This window comes from Malaya genurostris, chromosome 2 (genome assembly GCF_030247185.1).
Source record: "Malaya genurostris strain Urasoe2022 chromosome 2, Malgen_1.1, whole genome shotgun sequence".
Taxonomy (NCBI): domain Eukaryota; kingdom Metazoa; phylum Arthropoda; class Insecta; order Diptera; family Culicidae; genus Malaya; species Malaya genurostris.
The window spans coordinates 263,312,099-263,326,859 of record NC_080571.1 but is presented as its reverse complement, the minus strand read 5'-3'; the positions used below and the strand labels follow the sequence as shown (position 1 = coordinate 263,326,859).

At 38.4% G+C, this 14,761-nt stretch overlaps 1 protein-coding gene across 15 annotated transcripts in view; it reads left to right on the top strand.

Moving 5' to 3' along the window:
* LOC131429786 (dual 3',5'-cyclic-AMP and -GMP phosphodiesterase 11-like) overlaps positions 1 to 14,761 on the top strand; it is a 346,593-nt gene that overhangs the window by 309,263 nt on the left and 22,569 nt on the right. For all 15 annotated transcript variants that reach the window (XM_058594142.1, XM_058594134.1, XM_058594136.1 and 12 more), the window contains 2 exons: positions 8,166 to 8,316; positions 9,056 to 9,211. In XM_058594142.1, the coding sequence (XP_058450125.1) occupies positions 8,166 to 8,316; positions 9,056 to 9,211 (307 nt within the window). The remainder of the gene's footprint in view (positions 1 to 8,165; positions 8,317 to 9,055; positions 9,212 to 14,761) is intronic.

Sequence of the window (14,761 nt, the reverse complement as noted above, 5' to 3'; positions counted from 1 at the left end):
CACGGGGCAATCGATGTTATCAGTTAGTAGATCAAAAACGAAGATCCTTTGTAGATGTACTTGTCTATTATGCAGAGTCGGTAGGTTCATGAGAGCACAGCGATTCTCGTAACGTGGCAATTTAAGATGATTCTGCCAAGGTAGTCGTCGAAGAGCAAATCGGACGAAACACTTTTGGACCCTTTCGATCCGGTCGATGTGAACATTATGATGCGGAGCCCAAATCGTAACTCCATATTCCAAAATACTTCGTACTAAGGCGATGTAAATTATTTTTAGACAATACACATCGTTGAAATCTTGCGCGTTGCGTTTAATGAGTCCCAAAACTGCAAAGGCTTTCGCAGTACCAAAGGCAAACTGTTCGATGAAGCGGAGCTTGCGATCGAGAATGATGCCTAAGTCTTTAACAGATGAAACTCGCTTAATTGTAGCCGCCATTATGGAGTAATCGAATAAAATCGGTGAATGTGCTCGTGAGAAGGTTATTGAATTACATTTCTTGATGTTCACTGTCATGCCGTTTCTATCACACCAGTCTAAAACCCTCTTAATGTCCATTTGTAGAGCACAACAATCTAAAAGACTTGTGATGATGCGATAGAGTTTGAGATCATCAGCATACATTATTTTGAATGACGACAATACACTGCAAAGATCGTTAACGAATAGAACGAAGAGGAGTGGGCCGAGATGACTCCCTTGTGGAACACCCGATGTAACATTGAAGGATTCAGAGAGTACGGCTCCGACTCGTACGGTAGCACTTCGATCAGTGAGATACGACATAAACCAATTAGTTATCCAATCAGGGAATCCGTTTCGTCTCAATTTTTCCACTGCGAGCTGATGAGGAACACGATCGAAAGCTTTTGAAAAATCAAAGTAAATCGCGTCGACTTGTTGCCGTTTTTCAAGTTTGTCGATCAATATTGAAACGTAGCTCATTAGGTTTGTAGTAGTAGACCGCTTTCTGACAAACCCGTGCTGATCAGTGGATATGATATGTTTTACTGAGGGGTAAATAAGATCTAACAGCATACGCTCGAATACTTTAGGTAAGCAGCGCAGAATTGAGATGCCTCTGTAGTTTGTGACGTCGTGAACGTTGCCGGTTTTGTGAACTGGAACTATTAAAGCTTTTTTCCATTTCGCTGGGAAATATTGTTCAGCAAGAGAGCGGTTGAAAAGCAGAGATACAGGTAAAGCCAAAGCAGAAGAACACTCCATCACGAAAGACGGTGGTAGCCCGTCCGATCCTGGCCCTTTGGATCCATCGACTTGTCGTAGATTATTGTGTACTTCGCGTTCAGTGAAAGCCGTAGCAGGCAAGTTCAGTAAATACATCGGTAGACTACTCAGGTACGATTCTGACAAAGGCGGTGAGTTATTACTTAGCACACTTTGAAAGAATGACGAGAATAGGTTAGCAGAACCTGGAACTGTCGATGAAGATTGGTCGCGATAGTGGACATTAACTGGAATTCCACGGGAGGACGTTTTAGTCTGCAAATAAGACCAAAATTGCTTCGGGTCGTCCTTCAAATAGGTCTCCATCCGAGAAACGTACAACCGAAAACACGATGCGTTCAATGATTCAAATTGAAGTTCCAAACTCCGTACGAGTAGTTTATCGTCTGAATTTTTTGTCCGAAATTTGATTTATAGATGTAACAGGAGCGCAGGATTTTGCATGTCTCGAAGGGGCAGTGTTTGAATGACATAGTTGAATTGCGATTCCATAAAACTGGTAGACAAATTCTTCTAGTTTACAGAACTTTTTTATTTGTGGATCTATAAATTTGATTCGGAACTAATAGTTTTCCATTTCCTGTTTCGGAAGCACCAAAGGTAGTGAAGAAAAACTCCAAAAGTTGAATTCACTGCGATTTTTCAGCGATGCTTGAACCGATTTTAACAAATCTTAATTTGAATTGAAAATCATATTGTCTCAAAAACTACTTTGCAAATTTCGTACACTCTCTAAAAAAAACGAAAACCAACACCTAAGCTAATTACTTACTCACTTTCCTCGGATAGAGCGTGTATATAATTACGGAACCGGAAGGTGAATCCAGATGAAATTCAGCAGTAAATGATCATAAGACCATTCATATTAATCTAAGTTTGTGGAATTCGGTTCGCTATCTTTGAGAAAAGTTAGTAGACATATTTTCAATTATTTTTCACGTTTAACCCCATAACTCCGGAACCAGAAATCAGATCCAAACGATAGTCGGAAATTCAATATGGAGCCCAAAGAGTTTTTATTTGAATCTAAGTTTGTGAAAATCGGTTTGGCCATGCACTTATGTTCACATTTATTTTTATCATTTTACCCCATAACTCCGGAACCGGAAGTCGGATCAAAATAATATTTAGGAATTTTGTATGGAACCACATGACCTTTCATTTGAATCTAAGTTTGTGAAAATCGGTCCAGCCATCTCCGAAAAAAGTTGTGCAAAAAAACGTTACATACACATACACACAGACATTTTGTGTACTCAACGAACTGAGTCGAATGATGTATGACCTAACGAACTGAGTCGAATGATATATCGGACCTCGATTGAAAAATAGGTTTTCACAGTATATGAATATAATTACATTTATGTTTGTGATAATTTAACACTCGACAAAAATAAATGCTACAAATTTACCTGTTTGTCTTACTCTCCCCTATTTTATTGGAAAAAATGTTTAATGCTTATCACATTCGCCTTTTTAAGACTTGAATCGGATAGGTCTCGCTATCAGTGAAATATTTACATGTTCAATTAATATTAACTTGTGAATAAAAGTATCGGATTCGAACATGATTTTAAATCACGAACAGAGCAAAGTAAGGAACTTATCAATATAAACGTACTTTTCAGTCGAAGTTTGCTTCAGCATCACCGTAAGTCTGTCCGCATGTCAACGTAAATAGGCATTTAATTTTGCTTGAGAAACTGGAATAAAAATTAAATTATTGAGTGATTGTTTTGCACCGTGTCACTGTTGCCAAGTAGCAGTAGGAAAGATTGGAAATGAGGTGAGATTGGTTTTTTACTCCTCCTCCTCCTCTATCGAAGCTCGATGTTTTTTACGCTTAATGTAAAAGCTGCAAGGATTACTGTTTTCAAACGAATGGAATGAAAATAAATTTGTTTCCCGATATAGACATACAGCTTGCAATTGATTTTTCCGCGTTATTTAATAATCTAATAATCTAAAATTTAATAATTTTCCACGAACCATTTGCTTCCACTTGTGTGTACTCACATGGAGGAGCTTTGTCATCGTCATGGCTTGTATGAACCATCATGCTTTTCATTGTATTTTGTGTTGTATGGTCTTTGTGGATTGCACAATGTTTCCATCATTCTGCCTGCATATTGGTTAATTAAAGGAGCTGACAAAATGTTTTTTTTTGCACTTGATTCCTATCCCACCAACAGTGAATAGGTCGACAACAAACAAAATAATTGACAGGAGCCGATTAAATGCAGGAATCAGTGCCGTAAAATTTCATTTAATTTCATTCAATTGAAATTAACTATACGAGGTCTGTTCAAAAAGTACCCGGAATTCTCATTTTTCTAAAAAAAATATTTATTTATTCGTCTACATCTATATGGTCCCCTTCAAAGTAATCCCCCCTAGATATAATACACTTATGCCAGCGTTTTTTCCAGTCTTCGAAACACCCCTGATAGTCACTTTTTGTAATGCTCTGTAGCACTCTCAGCGATTCTGCCTTTATCTCTTCAATCGATGAAAAACGCTGTCCTTTCATGGGTATCTTCAACTTTGGGAACAGGAAAAAATCACACGGAGCGATATCTGGTGAATAAGGAGGTTGGGGCATGATTAAAGTCTTGTTTTTAGCCAAAAAATCACGATCAAAATTCAGCAGTTTGGAACGAATTTTGCTGCCACTCGTTTCATGCCCAAAACATTTGAAAAAATATGATGGCATATCAGTTGGCTTATGCCAACTTCATCAGCAACTTCTTTAATAGTGATTCGGCGATCATCCATAATCATTTTTTCCACTTTTCCCACATTTTCATCGATTATTGACGTGCTGGGTCGACCGGAGCGTTCGTCGTCTTCAACGTCTTCGCGGCCATCTTGGAAACGCTTATACCACTCGTAAACACTTGTTTTTTTTTCATAGCAGACTCACCGTAGGCTCTCTGTAACATTTCGCACACTTGGTTACACTTTATTTCATTTTTCACGCAAAATTTAATACAAATTCTTTGACTCTTCAATTCTTCCATTGTTTAAACTAACAAAAATCGCCGAGCTCAAAAAAACACGTCTACACCAGCCGCTACAAGACAGAATGTAAACAATGAATACAGCTGAAAATTTCACCATACATTAGGGACATATGTACCAACACAATAAAAAAAATTTTTTGACCGCCGGACTCTCCAGACGCGCGCATTTAAAAAATTCCGGGAACTTTTTGAACAGACCTCGTATACAACCGATCAGTTGACTGTACTATACTTCATACTCAATACAATACAATCAATTGAAACTCAGTTAAACCGACGTCAGTTTCTCCCTTGAAATAACTAAAATCTCTTTCAATTGACTGAGAGAGCGCCTATCAAATTAGCTCCTGGTGAATATTTAGTTGGTTCAAGATAATAAATGAACGGTAAACACGATCAATCACAGAACTTACTTAAATTTATTGCTTTCTCTTCCAATCTTTATTTCTAATACTTTGTAATACATCTCAATGCATAACAAAAATTCGAAAATTATTCACTCACACTTGCTGGCGATAACTGTGAACTCAAATGGAAACCGTCACCTTTCGTTTATTGTGCCGGTCGGAATAATTTTCTGTTATCGAGCTGATGTTTATGCCTATTCAGTGGAACTTGTTCACTGTCGGTGGCTGATACAGAGAAACAGGTGGGTTCATTCGCTCGTGAAACGGAGCAAACGAAACTTCAAATGACTAGGTATGGTTATTCAATTGACGATGAATCCAGCGGATCTCATTTAATTATGACCACAAAAGTCAATTAATGATTTTGTTTTATTTAAAAGATATTTTATTCAGGCCTATTTGCGTACAAGCTTTACGTGGCCGATTGAGCTGAGTTTTTAAATAATTTTTTTTTTGTATTGGATCCCGTTGTCACCCTTTATCTAGGGGGACAGGAGCTTCCATTTTCCTCCTGCGAGGATTGAGGGGCAGTTTGTTCGCGGTTCGTCATTCATTGCCGCATCGGTGGTATTGTTGTTGATTTCGTTGCTAGTTGCTTCTTGTTGTACATTGTTTGCAGTTGCTGGTTGGTTGGATGGTAAGTTGTTAACTGCAGCTGGTGTACTTTGTTCTATAGGGGATACGTTGGATGGTTTCGTTGAAGGGGATGCTTCACTGTTGTTGGTGACTGTCACAGGTGTACTGGGGTTGCTTGGGGTTGGTGTGAAGGAAGCACCGTTGTCCTTTGGTGTGGTTGTCTCCTTGTCCAGTCACATGGCTTACCGTAGTGAACAGCTTTTTGGCAATATTGACATGTGGCCATCTGATTGTCATAGGTAACAATTTGCACGGAATTCTTGTATCCTGACCGAATGTCACATAAGAAGGTATAGACCTCCTCAAGCGCATGCGTAACAAACTTACGCCATTTAGAATACCGGGGAAAAAATTCTTCCACTTTTCATTTTCGATAGAAAGAATCTCTCCGTATTGGGACATAGTTTTGCGAATATAAGGATCGATGACGCTTTTGATCGTTTGGTTGACTCATTTCGAGGTTGTTCTACAACTACACAATACTGTACTTGGTTTCTTCTGTCCCGAACGTAAGCGGTTTTGTTTTATCGACTGACTTGGATGAGATGTGAAAGCGAACTGAATCTTGAGTCTTGAGTCTTGAGTCTTGAGTCTTGAGTCTTGAGTCTTGAGTCTTGAGTCTTGAGTCTTGAGTCTTGAGTCTTGAGTCTTGAGTCTTGAGTCTTGAGTCTTGAGTCTTGAGTCTTGAGTCTTGAGTCTTGAGTCTTGAGTCTTGAGTCTTGAGTCTTGAGTCTTGAGTCTTGAGTCTTGAGTCTTGAGTCTTGAGTCTTGAGTCTTGAGTCTTGAGTCTTGAGTCTTGAGTCTTGAGTCTTGAGTCTTGAGTCTTGAGTCTTGAGTCTTGAGTCTTGAGTCTTGAGTCTTGAGTCTTGAGTCTTGAGTCTTGAGTCTTGAGTCTTGAGTCTTGAGTCTTGAGTCTTGAGTCTTGAGTCTTGAGTCTTGAGTCTTGAGTCTTGAGTCTTGAGTCTTGAGTCTTGAGTCTTGAGTCTTGAGTCTTAAGTCTTGAGTCTTGAGTCTTGAGTCTTGAGTCTTGAGTCTTGAGTCTTGAGTCTTGAGTCTTGAGTCTTGAGTCTTGAGTCTTGAGTCTTGAGTCTTGAGTCTTGAGTCTTGAGTCTTGAGTCTTGAGTCTTGAGTCTTGAGTCTTGAGTCTTGAGTCTTGAGTCTTGAGTCTTGAGTCTTGAGTCTTGAGTCTTGAGTCTTGAGTCTTGAGTCTTGAGTCTTGAGTCTTGAGTCTTGAGTCTTGAGTCTTGAGTCTTGAGTCTTGAGTCTTGAGTCTTGAGTCTTGAGGCTTGAGTCTTGAGTCTTGAGTCTTGAGTCTTGAGTCTTGAGTCTTGAGTCTTGAGTCTTGAGTCTTGAGTCTTGAGTCTTGAGTCTTGAGTCTTGAGTCTTGAGTCTTGAGTCTTGAGTCTTGAATCTTGAGTCTTGAGTCTTGAATCTTGAGTCTTGAGTCTTGAGTCATTGTACCGTGAGGAGAACTCGATTCCGGGAAGGAAACAAGTCGTATCGAGCTAGCAAACAGCCAAATCGGACCATAAAACAGAATAATATGGTCAAAATTCATGCTCGAAAATTATATAACCAGGTGCTGACCAAGTTCAACGGGTGTCTTCTGATGGACGATGATAAACCTATGTCAAGGCTGACTTCGGGCAGATCCCAGGTGAAAAATGTTACTTGGCAACGTCTCGGGGGGGTGTTCCAGCCAAATTTAAATTTGTTTTTGCCGACAAATTTGCAAGAAAATTTATGATTTAGCAGGACATTTGCAGCTGTGGCAAAACAAAAACGAAAGTTTTCGTTACAAATAAGACAATGACATCGGAACTATACCAAAAGAATGTCTCCAAAAACGAATTTTGCCGTTCAATCGATCCCACGACCATCCCGTAATGTTTTGGCCAGATTTGGCAAGCTATCATTACAGCAAAGTCGTTCAAGAATGGTATGCAGAGAAAGGGGTCCAGTTTGCTCCAAAAAACCTTAGCCAATGGATTGAACAGAGACAGCAGTTCTCACTCTAACATGTGGTTTTAGTATATGAGATGAATGGTGGAACATTACTATTGAATTTTTTTTAAAGAAAGTCTTCATTAAAAATTAAAATCAACTAATTGAATTATGTCAGGGGAATGAGGCACTTAAGCCAATTTGTTCTGGTTCCTGGTTTCTGATCCGTAATTATCTCAGTTCCTTCAACCATTCTACAATTTGATACCACTAGCTTGGGTTGGACCTGCTTTTTCAGTGAGCTAAAAGTTGATTCGTTCCTTATGAGTTTTTGCTATTTCCACAAATGCTGAGAAAAACCAAGATAAAAGATTTCGTCAGTAGACTAAAATATCGCTCTGTTTTAAAGACTGATGCGAAAAGTTCATCACACACCTGCTCACAGCAGCTTGTAGCTAGTTTCCACAGGAAACCACAGAAATTTCATTTTCCCATCAACCGGTGGATGCCATCGAGGTCATAATTGAAAGCGATAGCTCTTTTTTATTACACTTCCTGCTTTGCTACTTTCTCGTATCATTTCAAACGCACAGGAAATAGTAAGTTAATTTGCGTTTTCACTGAAGCGTGGTTCAACATACTGTGGACTAAGGGTCAGATGAATCTAATTCATTATTGTTCTAGAAATACGTAATTCAGTTAAATTTAATGTTCCGTTGTCGATCCCAAGTAAGTGCGAGTGGGTGTTCAATGTTGATAAATTTAGCCGTTAAAAGGGCGCATAAAATTGAATTAGTAATAAACTAACAGTAATGATCGAAGATAAATTTAATCAACCTTTAAATTCTGTTCTGACCATTATAACTCATGTATATTTTATCCAATCCTTCTTCCTCTCCCGCAGATGTTTAGTGTCTAAATTATTCGATGTCTGCTCGAGCAGCACCCTGCAGGAGATGGAACAGCAGGACGAGGTGAAGGTGGCGTGGGGCATGGGAATTGCCGGTCACGTGGCTGAAAGTGGAGAACCCGTCAATATACCGGATGCCTATCAGGTAAGTTTATAAACCCCAAGACCTCTCTCGGGGTGGTCGGCCAGCTCGGAAGCAAATTGACTTGACAGGCTAATTTGTTTAATAATCCCACGCACACACACTGCTAATTCGGAACAGGTACCGCGACTGGCCTGAGAGAGAGAGAGAGAGAGAGAGAGAGAGAGCTATTCAAGGACTTCGCTATCTAAGCTATGCAAAATTTTATGTAAATTTCTTTCGAAAGATTTTGTGAAATAGAGTTTAAGACAGATGATGTCTGTTTCCAAATGCTCGACCTGTCAAAACAAAAACTTTTGCCAACAATTTTTTTTTGTATCCCAGTGTTTCAAAATTGGCCTAATTTATTCTTTAAAAAAATAACACCCTTGAATATTAATAATTTTATAACGATGAGATAAAATTTGACCCAAAAAGTCTTGGCCTCTGCGACAGACCTGTAATCCTCTCGGAATAATATTTGCCTATCAATTCAAACTATTTTCCATATCCTACTGATTATGGAATACAGTTTTTCCGGGCTGTGTTCTTCGGAAGCCGTTTCCACTCAAAAACAGGGACATCCATCACAGCAAAAAACGCATCCACCCACGAAACCACCAGCGGGCGGAAATTGAATTTCGATACGATCCCAGCCCAAAACTGTATCATTTTGATGGATGCTCATTACCGTAGTCACGCAAATGAATTTAATTTGACCTTTTACGTGTTCCGTTTCATGTGCGCCTACCGTTCACGGAAGGACGAACGCTTCAACCGGGAAATCGACATCCAAACTGGCTACCGTACGAAGGCACTGCTCTGCATGCCCATCAAGGACGGTTCCGGCGATGTGGTCGGAGTGGCCCAGGTAATCAACAAACAGGGAGACCAGTGCTTCACCGCCATCGATGAGAAGGTAAGGGTTCATTATTTCTGCTCACACAATAACTCGTTCCGTTGACAGTTGCGTCCACATAAGCAACGAACGCGAGACATCCTCGAAATTGGTTTGTTGATATATTAGGTTCGGTTCGGTTGAGTTACCTTTTGAAAGGCGACGATATACAAAATACGTTTGTAGATTATCAGATGAAGAGTTCATTTTTTTGATCGTGGCCGTTCAGGATCAGGATCGATCGTGCGCTGGCACATATTTTCAATAGTGCATTCCCTACATTAACAGTTCGGCTGAAAAGTTCGTATCGTTTAATAGAAACACACATTTTTTTGCCAAAATTCGTTTTTATTATTCAACATAATTCCCATACAGGCGATACAGCGATTATAGCGATCTTCCAACTTTTCGATACCATTTTTGTGGTACGATTTGTCCTTTGCCTCAAAATAGGCCTCAGTTTCAGCGATTACCTCTTTATTGCTTCTAAATTTTTTTACCAGCGAGCATTCTCTTGAGGTCTGAGAACAGGAAAAAGTCACTGGGGGCCCAATCTGGAGAATACGGTGGATGAGGGAGCAATTCGAAGCCCAATTCGTTCAATTTCAGCATGGTTTTTATCGACTTGTGACACGGTGCATTGTCTTGATGAAACAAAACTTTTTTCTTCTTCAAATGAGGCCATTTTTTTTTAAATTTCGTCCTTCAAACGCTCTAATAACGCTATATAATAGTCACTGTTGATGGTTTTTCCCTTTTCAAGGTAGTCGATGAAAATTCTACCATGCGAATCCCAAAATACAGACGCCATAGGTTCGGTTCATCGCGTGCAGACCACTCGGCTGACTGTCGTTCGGACTCCGGAGTGAAGTGATGGAGCCATGTTTCGTCCATTGTTTTATATCGACGAAATCGGTTTTATTTCGATATAACAGCTCCAAACACTGCTCAGAATCATCAATTAGTTGTTGTTTTTGATCGATTGTGAGCTCACGCGGCACCCATTTTGCACGAAGCTTTCTCATATCCAAATATTCGTGAATAATATATCCAACACGTTCCTTTGGTATCTTTAGGGTGTCAGCTATCTCGATCAACTTCACTTTACGGTCATTGAAAATCATTTTGTGGATTTTTTCACGTTTTCATCGGTAACAGCCTCTTTTGGACGTCCACTGTGTTCATCGTCTTCGGTGCTCATATGACCAGTACGAAATTTTGCAAACCACTTACGAATTGTTGCTTCGCCCGGTGCAGAGTCTGGATAACACTCATCAAGCCATTTTTTGGTATCGGCGGCACTTTTTTTCATAAAAAAGTAGTGTTTCATCAACACACGAAATTCCTTTTTTTCCATTTTTTTTCACAATAACAAAAGTAGCTTCACTCAAAATGCAATATCTCACAAACTAATAATCAGATAGCTGTCCAATTTATACACGTATCTTTCGAATGTTGGTACTAACTGAAAATGGTATGGATTTAATTCTAGTGGCGCCCTCTCATAGAAACGATACGAACTTTTCAGCCGATCTGTTATTGCGAGGTACATCGCCTCAGGCGTGCGGGCGTGTGTAAATAACATTAGGAATTAATTTCTTTTATTGTTATTAATTACTTCAATACCCAAGACCTGAACTCAAATTATAGATAAAAACGCATCATGTTTAGTTCTGAAGGTGAGTGGTGTATGATTTTAGAACTATATACCATGCGTTTCCATCTGATGATAATTTGATGGAGACGCATGGTTTTTCGATTGACACATTTTTCAAAAATCGGAAAGTAATACAGTGTAATGTATTCATGAATGATTTTTTTCGATGTGAGATCTACAGTGGTTGGAAAATTTTGAACATTATTTTTACATGAAATACATTTTGAAAAAATCTGAAAAATCAAAAAGGTTTCCCATAACATCTAAAATAGTCCTGATTTTTTTCAATTATTTTGCTAAAGAGGTTTTTGTACAATTTCAATAAAATAAAACTCAGAAGAACCACCCTAACTCCACAACTATGACACTTAAAGGGTTAACATTTTGGGAAAATCATCCCCAATACAAACTCTTTCAAACAGGTTATATCAATTTAATTTATGTTTGAGGGCAGTTTTTATTTGCGAATCCGGCTGCACCCTGTAGATTAAAATGAGAAGTATAATTATCTCGTACAAAGTTCCTGAATCACAGGAAGATTAGTGAAAAAAAAATTATTTCAAATTACTTTCTCACTTCACTCAGAGATGGAAAAACGGAGTTTATCAAACTTAGGTTCAAATGAAAAGTCTCATTATCCCATAAATAACTCTCGAATTTCAATCGGATCCGGCTTCTGATTCCGGAATCACAGGATGAAAAGTGTTGACAATTTCTAACAGTTATACAGAGCGGTAATGCAAACCACGAAAATATATATTTAGAAACTGGGCTCAAATTAATTCCAATCGATAGGCCTAATCAGTCATGAATATAAAGTTAGCGATGCACCTTTTGTCGATGATAAAGCAAATAGGTGAATAATTTGTTGCTAGTTAGTTGCTAATTAGTTACGGTAATTCAAAACCCAGTGGATATTTTGTTGCTTATTAGTTTTTAAATAGTTACTGTGGTTTTGAATTTGTTGAGCTCTTTTTATTTTAGTTTTTTGAGTTTGTCGTTAAGTTCTCACTGAGTTCCGATTTATTTTCAAGCTTATTTAAACGGGGTGCTTCATTATCTCCATATGAACTTGGTGAAGTACTCGAAGAAATAAAAAGAAATTGAACAACAATTTCGAAGTTATCGTAACTAATTAGAAACAGTTTTTTCTAGTTTATTGCGTTTATTCAGTTTATTGCGTTATCATTGGCGGAAGGTGGTTCGCTAAGTTCATGTTCATCAAAATTTTGGTTTCTTAGAGTAGAACTGAACAGGAAAAGTGTAGAGCCCCCAAAGCTTAGTTCGTCGCAAAAGATTTAGAGATTTTCATGTGATCAAGTGAACAACTGCAGATGCCTTGCCAAATCATAACTTCGAAAAACGAAAATAAAAACTGTTGACATAGGATTACACTACCACTGTCAAAATCAAAGCTTGAATTTGTTTTGAATATTTAGACAGCAAATTTGTTATTTCTAAGCGGAAATTTTTTTCGAAAATAATTCTTTGAGGATTTACGATACCATGAAAAGGACCGTTTAGTTTTCTGGTGTTGATGAAAGGTGCTGATCACGTTCATCCAGCGCTCTCCGTGATCCTGCGTTTTCCTCGTGTGCGAAGAAAACTAAGCATTTTAATGAAAATGTCCCTCGTGCGAAGCGAACGGCGCACAAAATAATTCAACAAATGATCCAGCAGCTGACGTGGACAAGCAACCTTCTCTACGGCAGCATCGAACCGTATCCAATGCAAATTGAATAGACACGAACATTATTGAAGAATCTAGCCAACTTTTCAGCGTTCGCTGCGCTGATCAAGTGGTGAACTATACAACAATTTGACAAATGACAATTTTCAGATTTTGATTGAAGATTTGAAAAAAACTCTATTTTTGCCTTTCTCTATAGAAAGGTATTAGAATTGCTGGAAAAACCGACTTTCGAACGGAGCCTCGGAGACCCATAGTGTTATATACCATTCGACTCAGTTCGACGAGATCGGAAAATGTCTGTGTGTATGTGTGTGTGTGTGTGTGTGTATGTGTGTGTGTGCACTTTTCGAAGATATTTGAACGCGCTCAATTTTCTCAGAGATGGCTGAACCGATTTGAACAAACTTGGGCTCGTTTGAAAGCTACTCTCGGGCCATTGATCAAGTTCGAAGATCAAATGGCTGTGACTTTTGGTTCCGGAGATATGATTGTATAAGTGACGTAACCGACAAAAAGCGTTGTATTTGAACGCGCTCAATTTTCTCAGAGATGGCTGAACCGATTTGAACAAACTTGGGCTCGTTTGAAAGCTACTCTCGGGCCATTGATCAAGTTCGAAGATCAAATGGCTGTGACTTTTGGTTCCGGAGATATGATTGTATAAGTGACGTAACCGACAAAAAGCGTTGTATTTGAACGCGCTCAATTTTCTCAGAGATGGCGGATCCGATTTTAACAAACTTGGGCTCGTTTGAAAGCTACTGTCGGGCCGTTGATCAAGTTCGAAGATCAAATGGTTGTGACTTTTGGTTCCAGATGCCTCAAAAGTTTAAGCACCTCGAAAAAAGCCTTCATGCAAAATTTGACTTAAATCGGACATGCTTAAGGGGTGCTGCCCGGTGGTAAAGGTTTGACAATTTTCGACCTTGAAAAAGCACCATAGGGGAGAGTTCATGAAATTTCCAAAATCGAATTTTTTTTTGATGCCGAAACTCTTAAAACTGCATGAAACATCGAAATTTAGTGTCATCTCAAAAAAAAAATTTTCTGAAAAAATCAACTTTCTGGGACTTAGAAAAATTTTCATATTTTTTCTAAGTCCCAAAAAGTCGACTTTTTCAAAAAATTTTTTTTTCGAGATGACACTGAATCTCGACGTTTCATGCAATTCTAAGCCTTTTGGCATCGAATATTTTTTCTCGATTTCGAAAATTTCATGTACTCCCCCCTATGGTGATTTTTCAAGATATATGAAAATTCCACTAAGTGGACTAAGAAGGGTTTTTTAGATTAGCATCACTGATTACAAATAGGCAACGCAAATGTCAAGCACTAGTTTTGAAAAATGATGCTGACTGTGTGACATAAACACTGAAGCATGCTTTTGTGAACTACTCGAATCAATCTGCATCAATTGTTGTCAAAATTAGTGTCCAAAAATATATAATAAAAGTATGAAACATATTTTCATGAGACTATTATGAAAGAAGAGAAAGGCATTATCACACCACTAGGTGGATTAAGAAGGGTTTTTATATTTATTCTAATGAAATGAATACTAGCATACAAAAACATGCAAAAGTTTGGTAGAAAAATCGATCAATAATAATTCAGTGACTATGCGCGGTACATTTGATTGGTATTCATGGAGATATCATGAGATGAAATTTCAATTCGAATAAGAATGGTTGAATGTTGTTTCCAAATCTGGGGATTGCTTAGCTTTTGTTGCAGGATTTAAAGATTAATTGATGAATTTTGATATTAATAAATTTTATTCACATATTTTCTCTCGGTTTATCTACTAAATCAAATCTTTAATGAATATGAATTTAGCGAAGTACTCAAAAAAAAAATTGAGAACGATGAGCAACAAATTGACAACAACCGTAACTAATTAGCAACATATTATCAACAAACTATCCACAGGGTTTCGATTTGCTTTCAAGCTAGGAGAGGTGCTTCTTCAACTTCATATAAACTGAGCGAAGTATTCAAAAAAAATGAGCAACTAATTCTAAATTACCGTATCAGGAATCAGAACTAATTGGCTCAAGTGGCACGTTCCTCTAGTTATTTGGAGATTTGTGCCTTGCCGTAGCTTCTCACCAATTTCCTGATGGAAAGGGAAGAATATCCATGTCCCTTTTCATGGAAGGGAATTGTGAAGTGGGTGAGATGGGGAAACAGCACAAAACATAAAGAAACAAATCATTCTGCA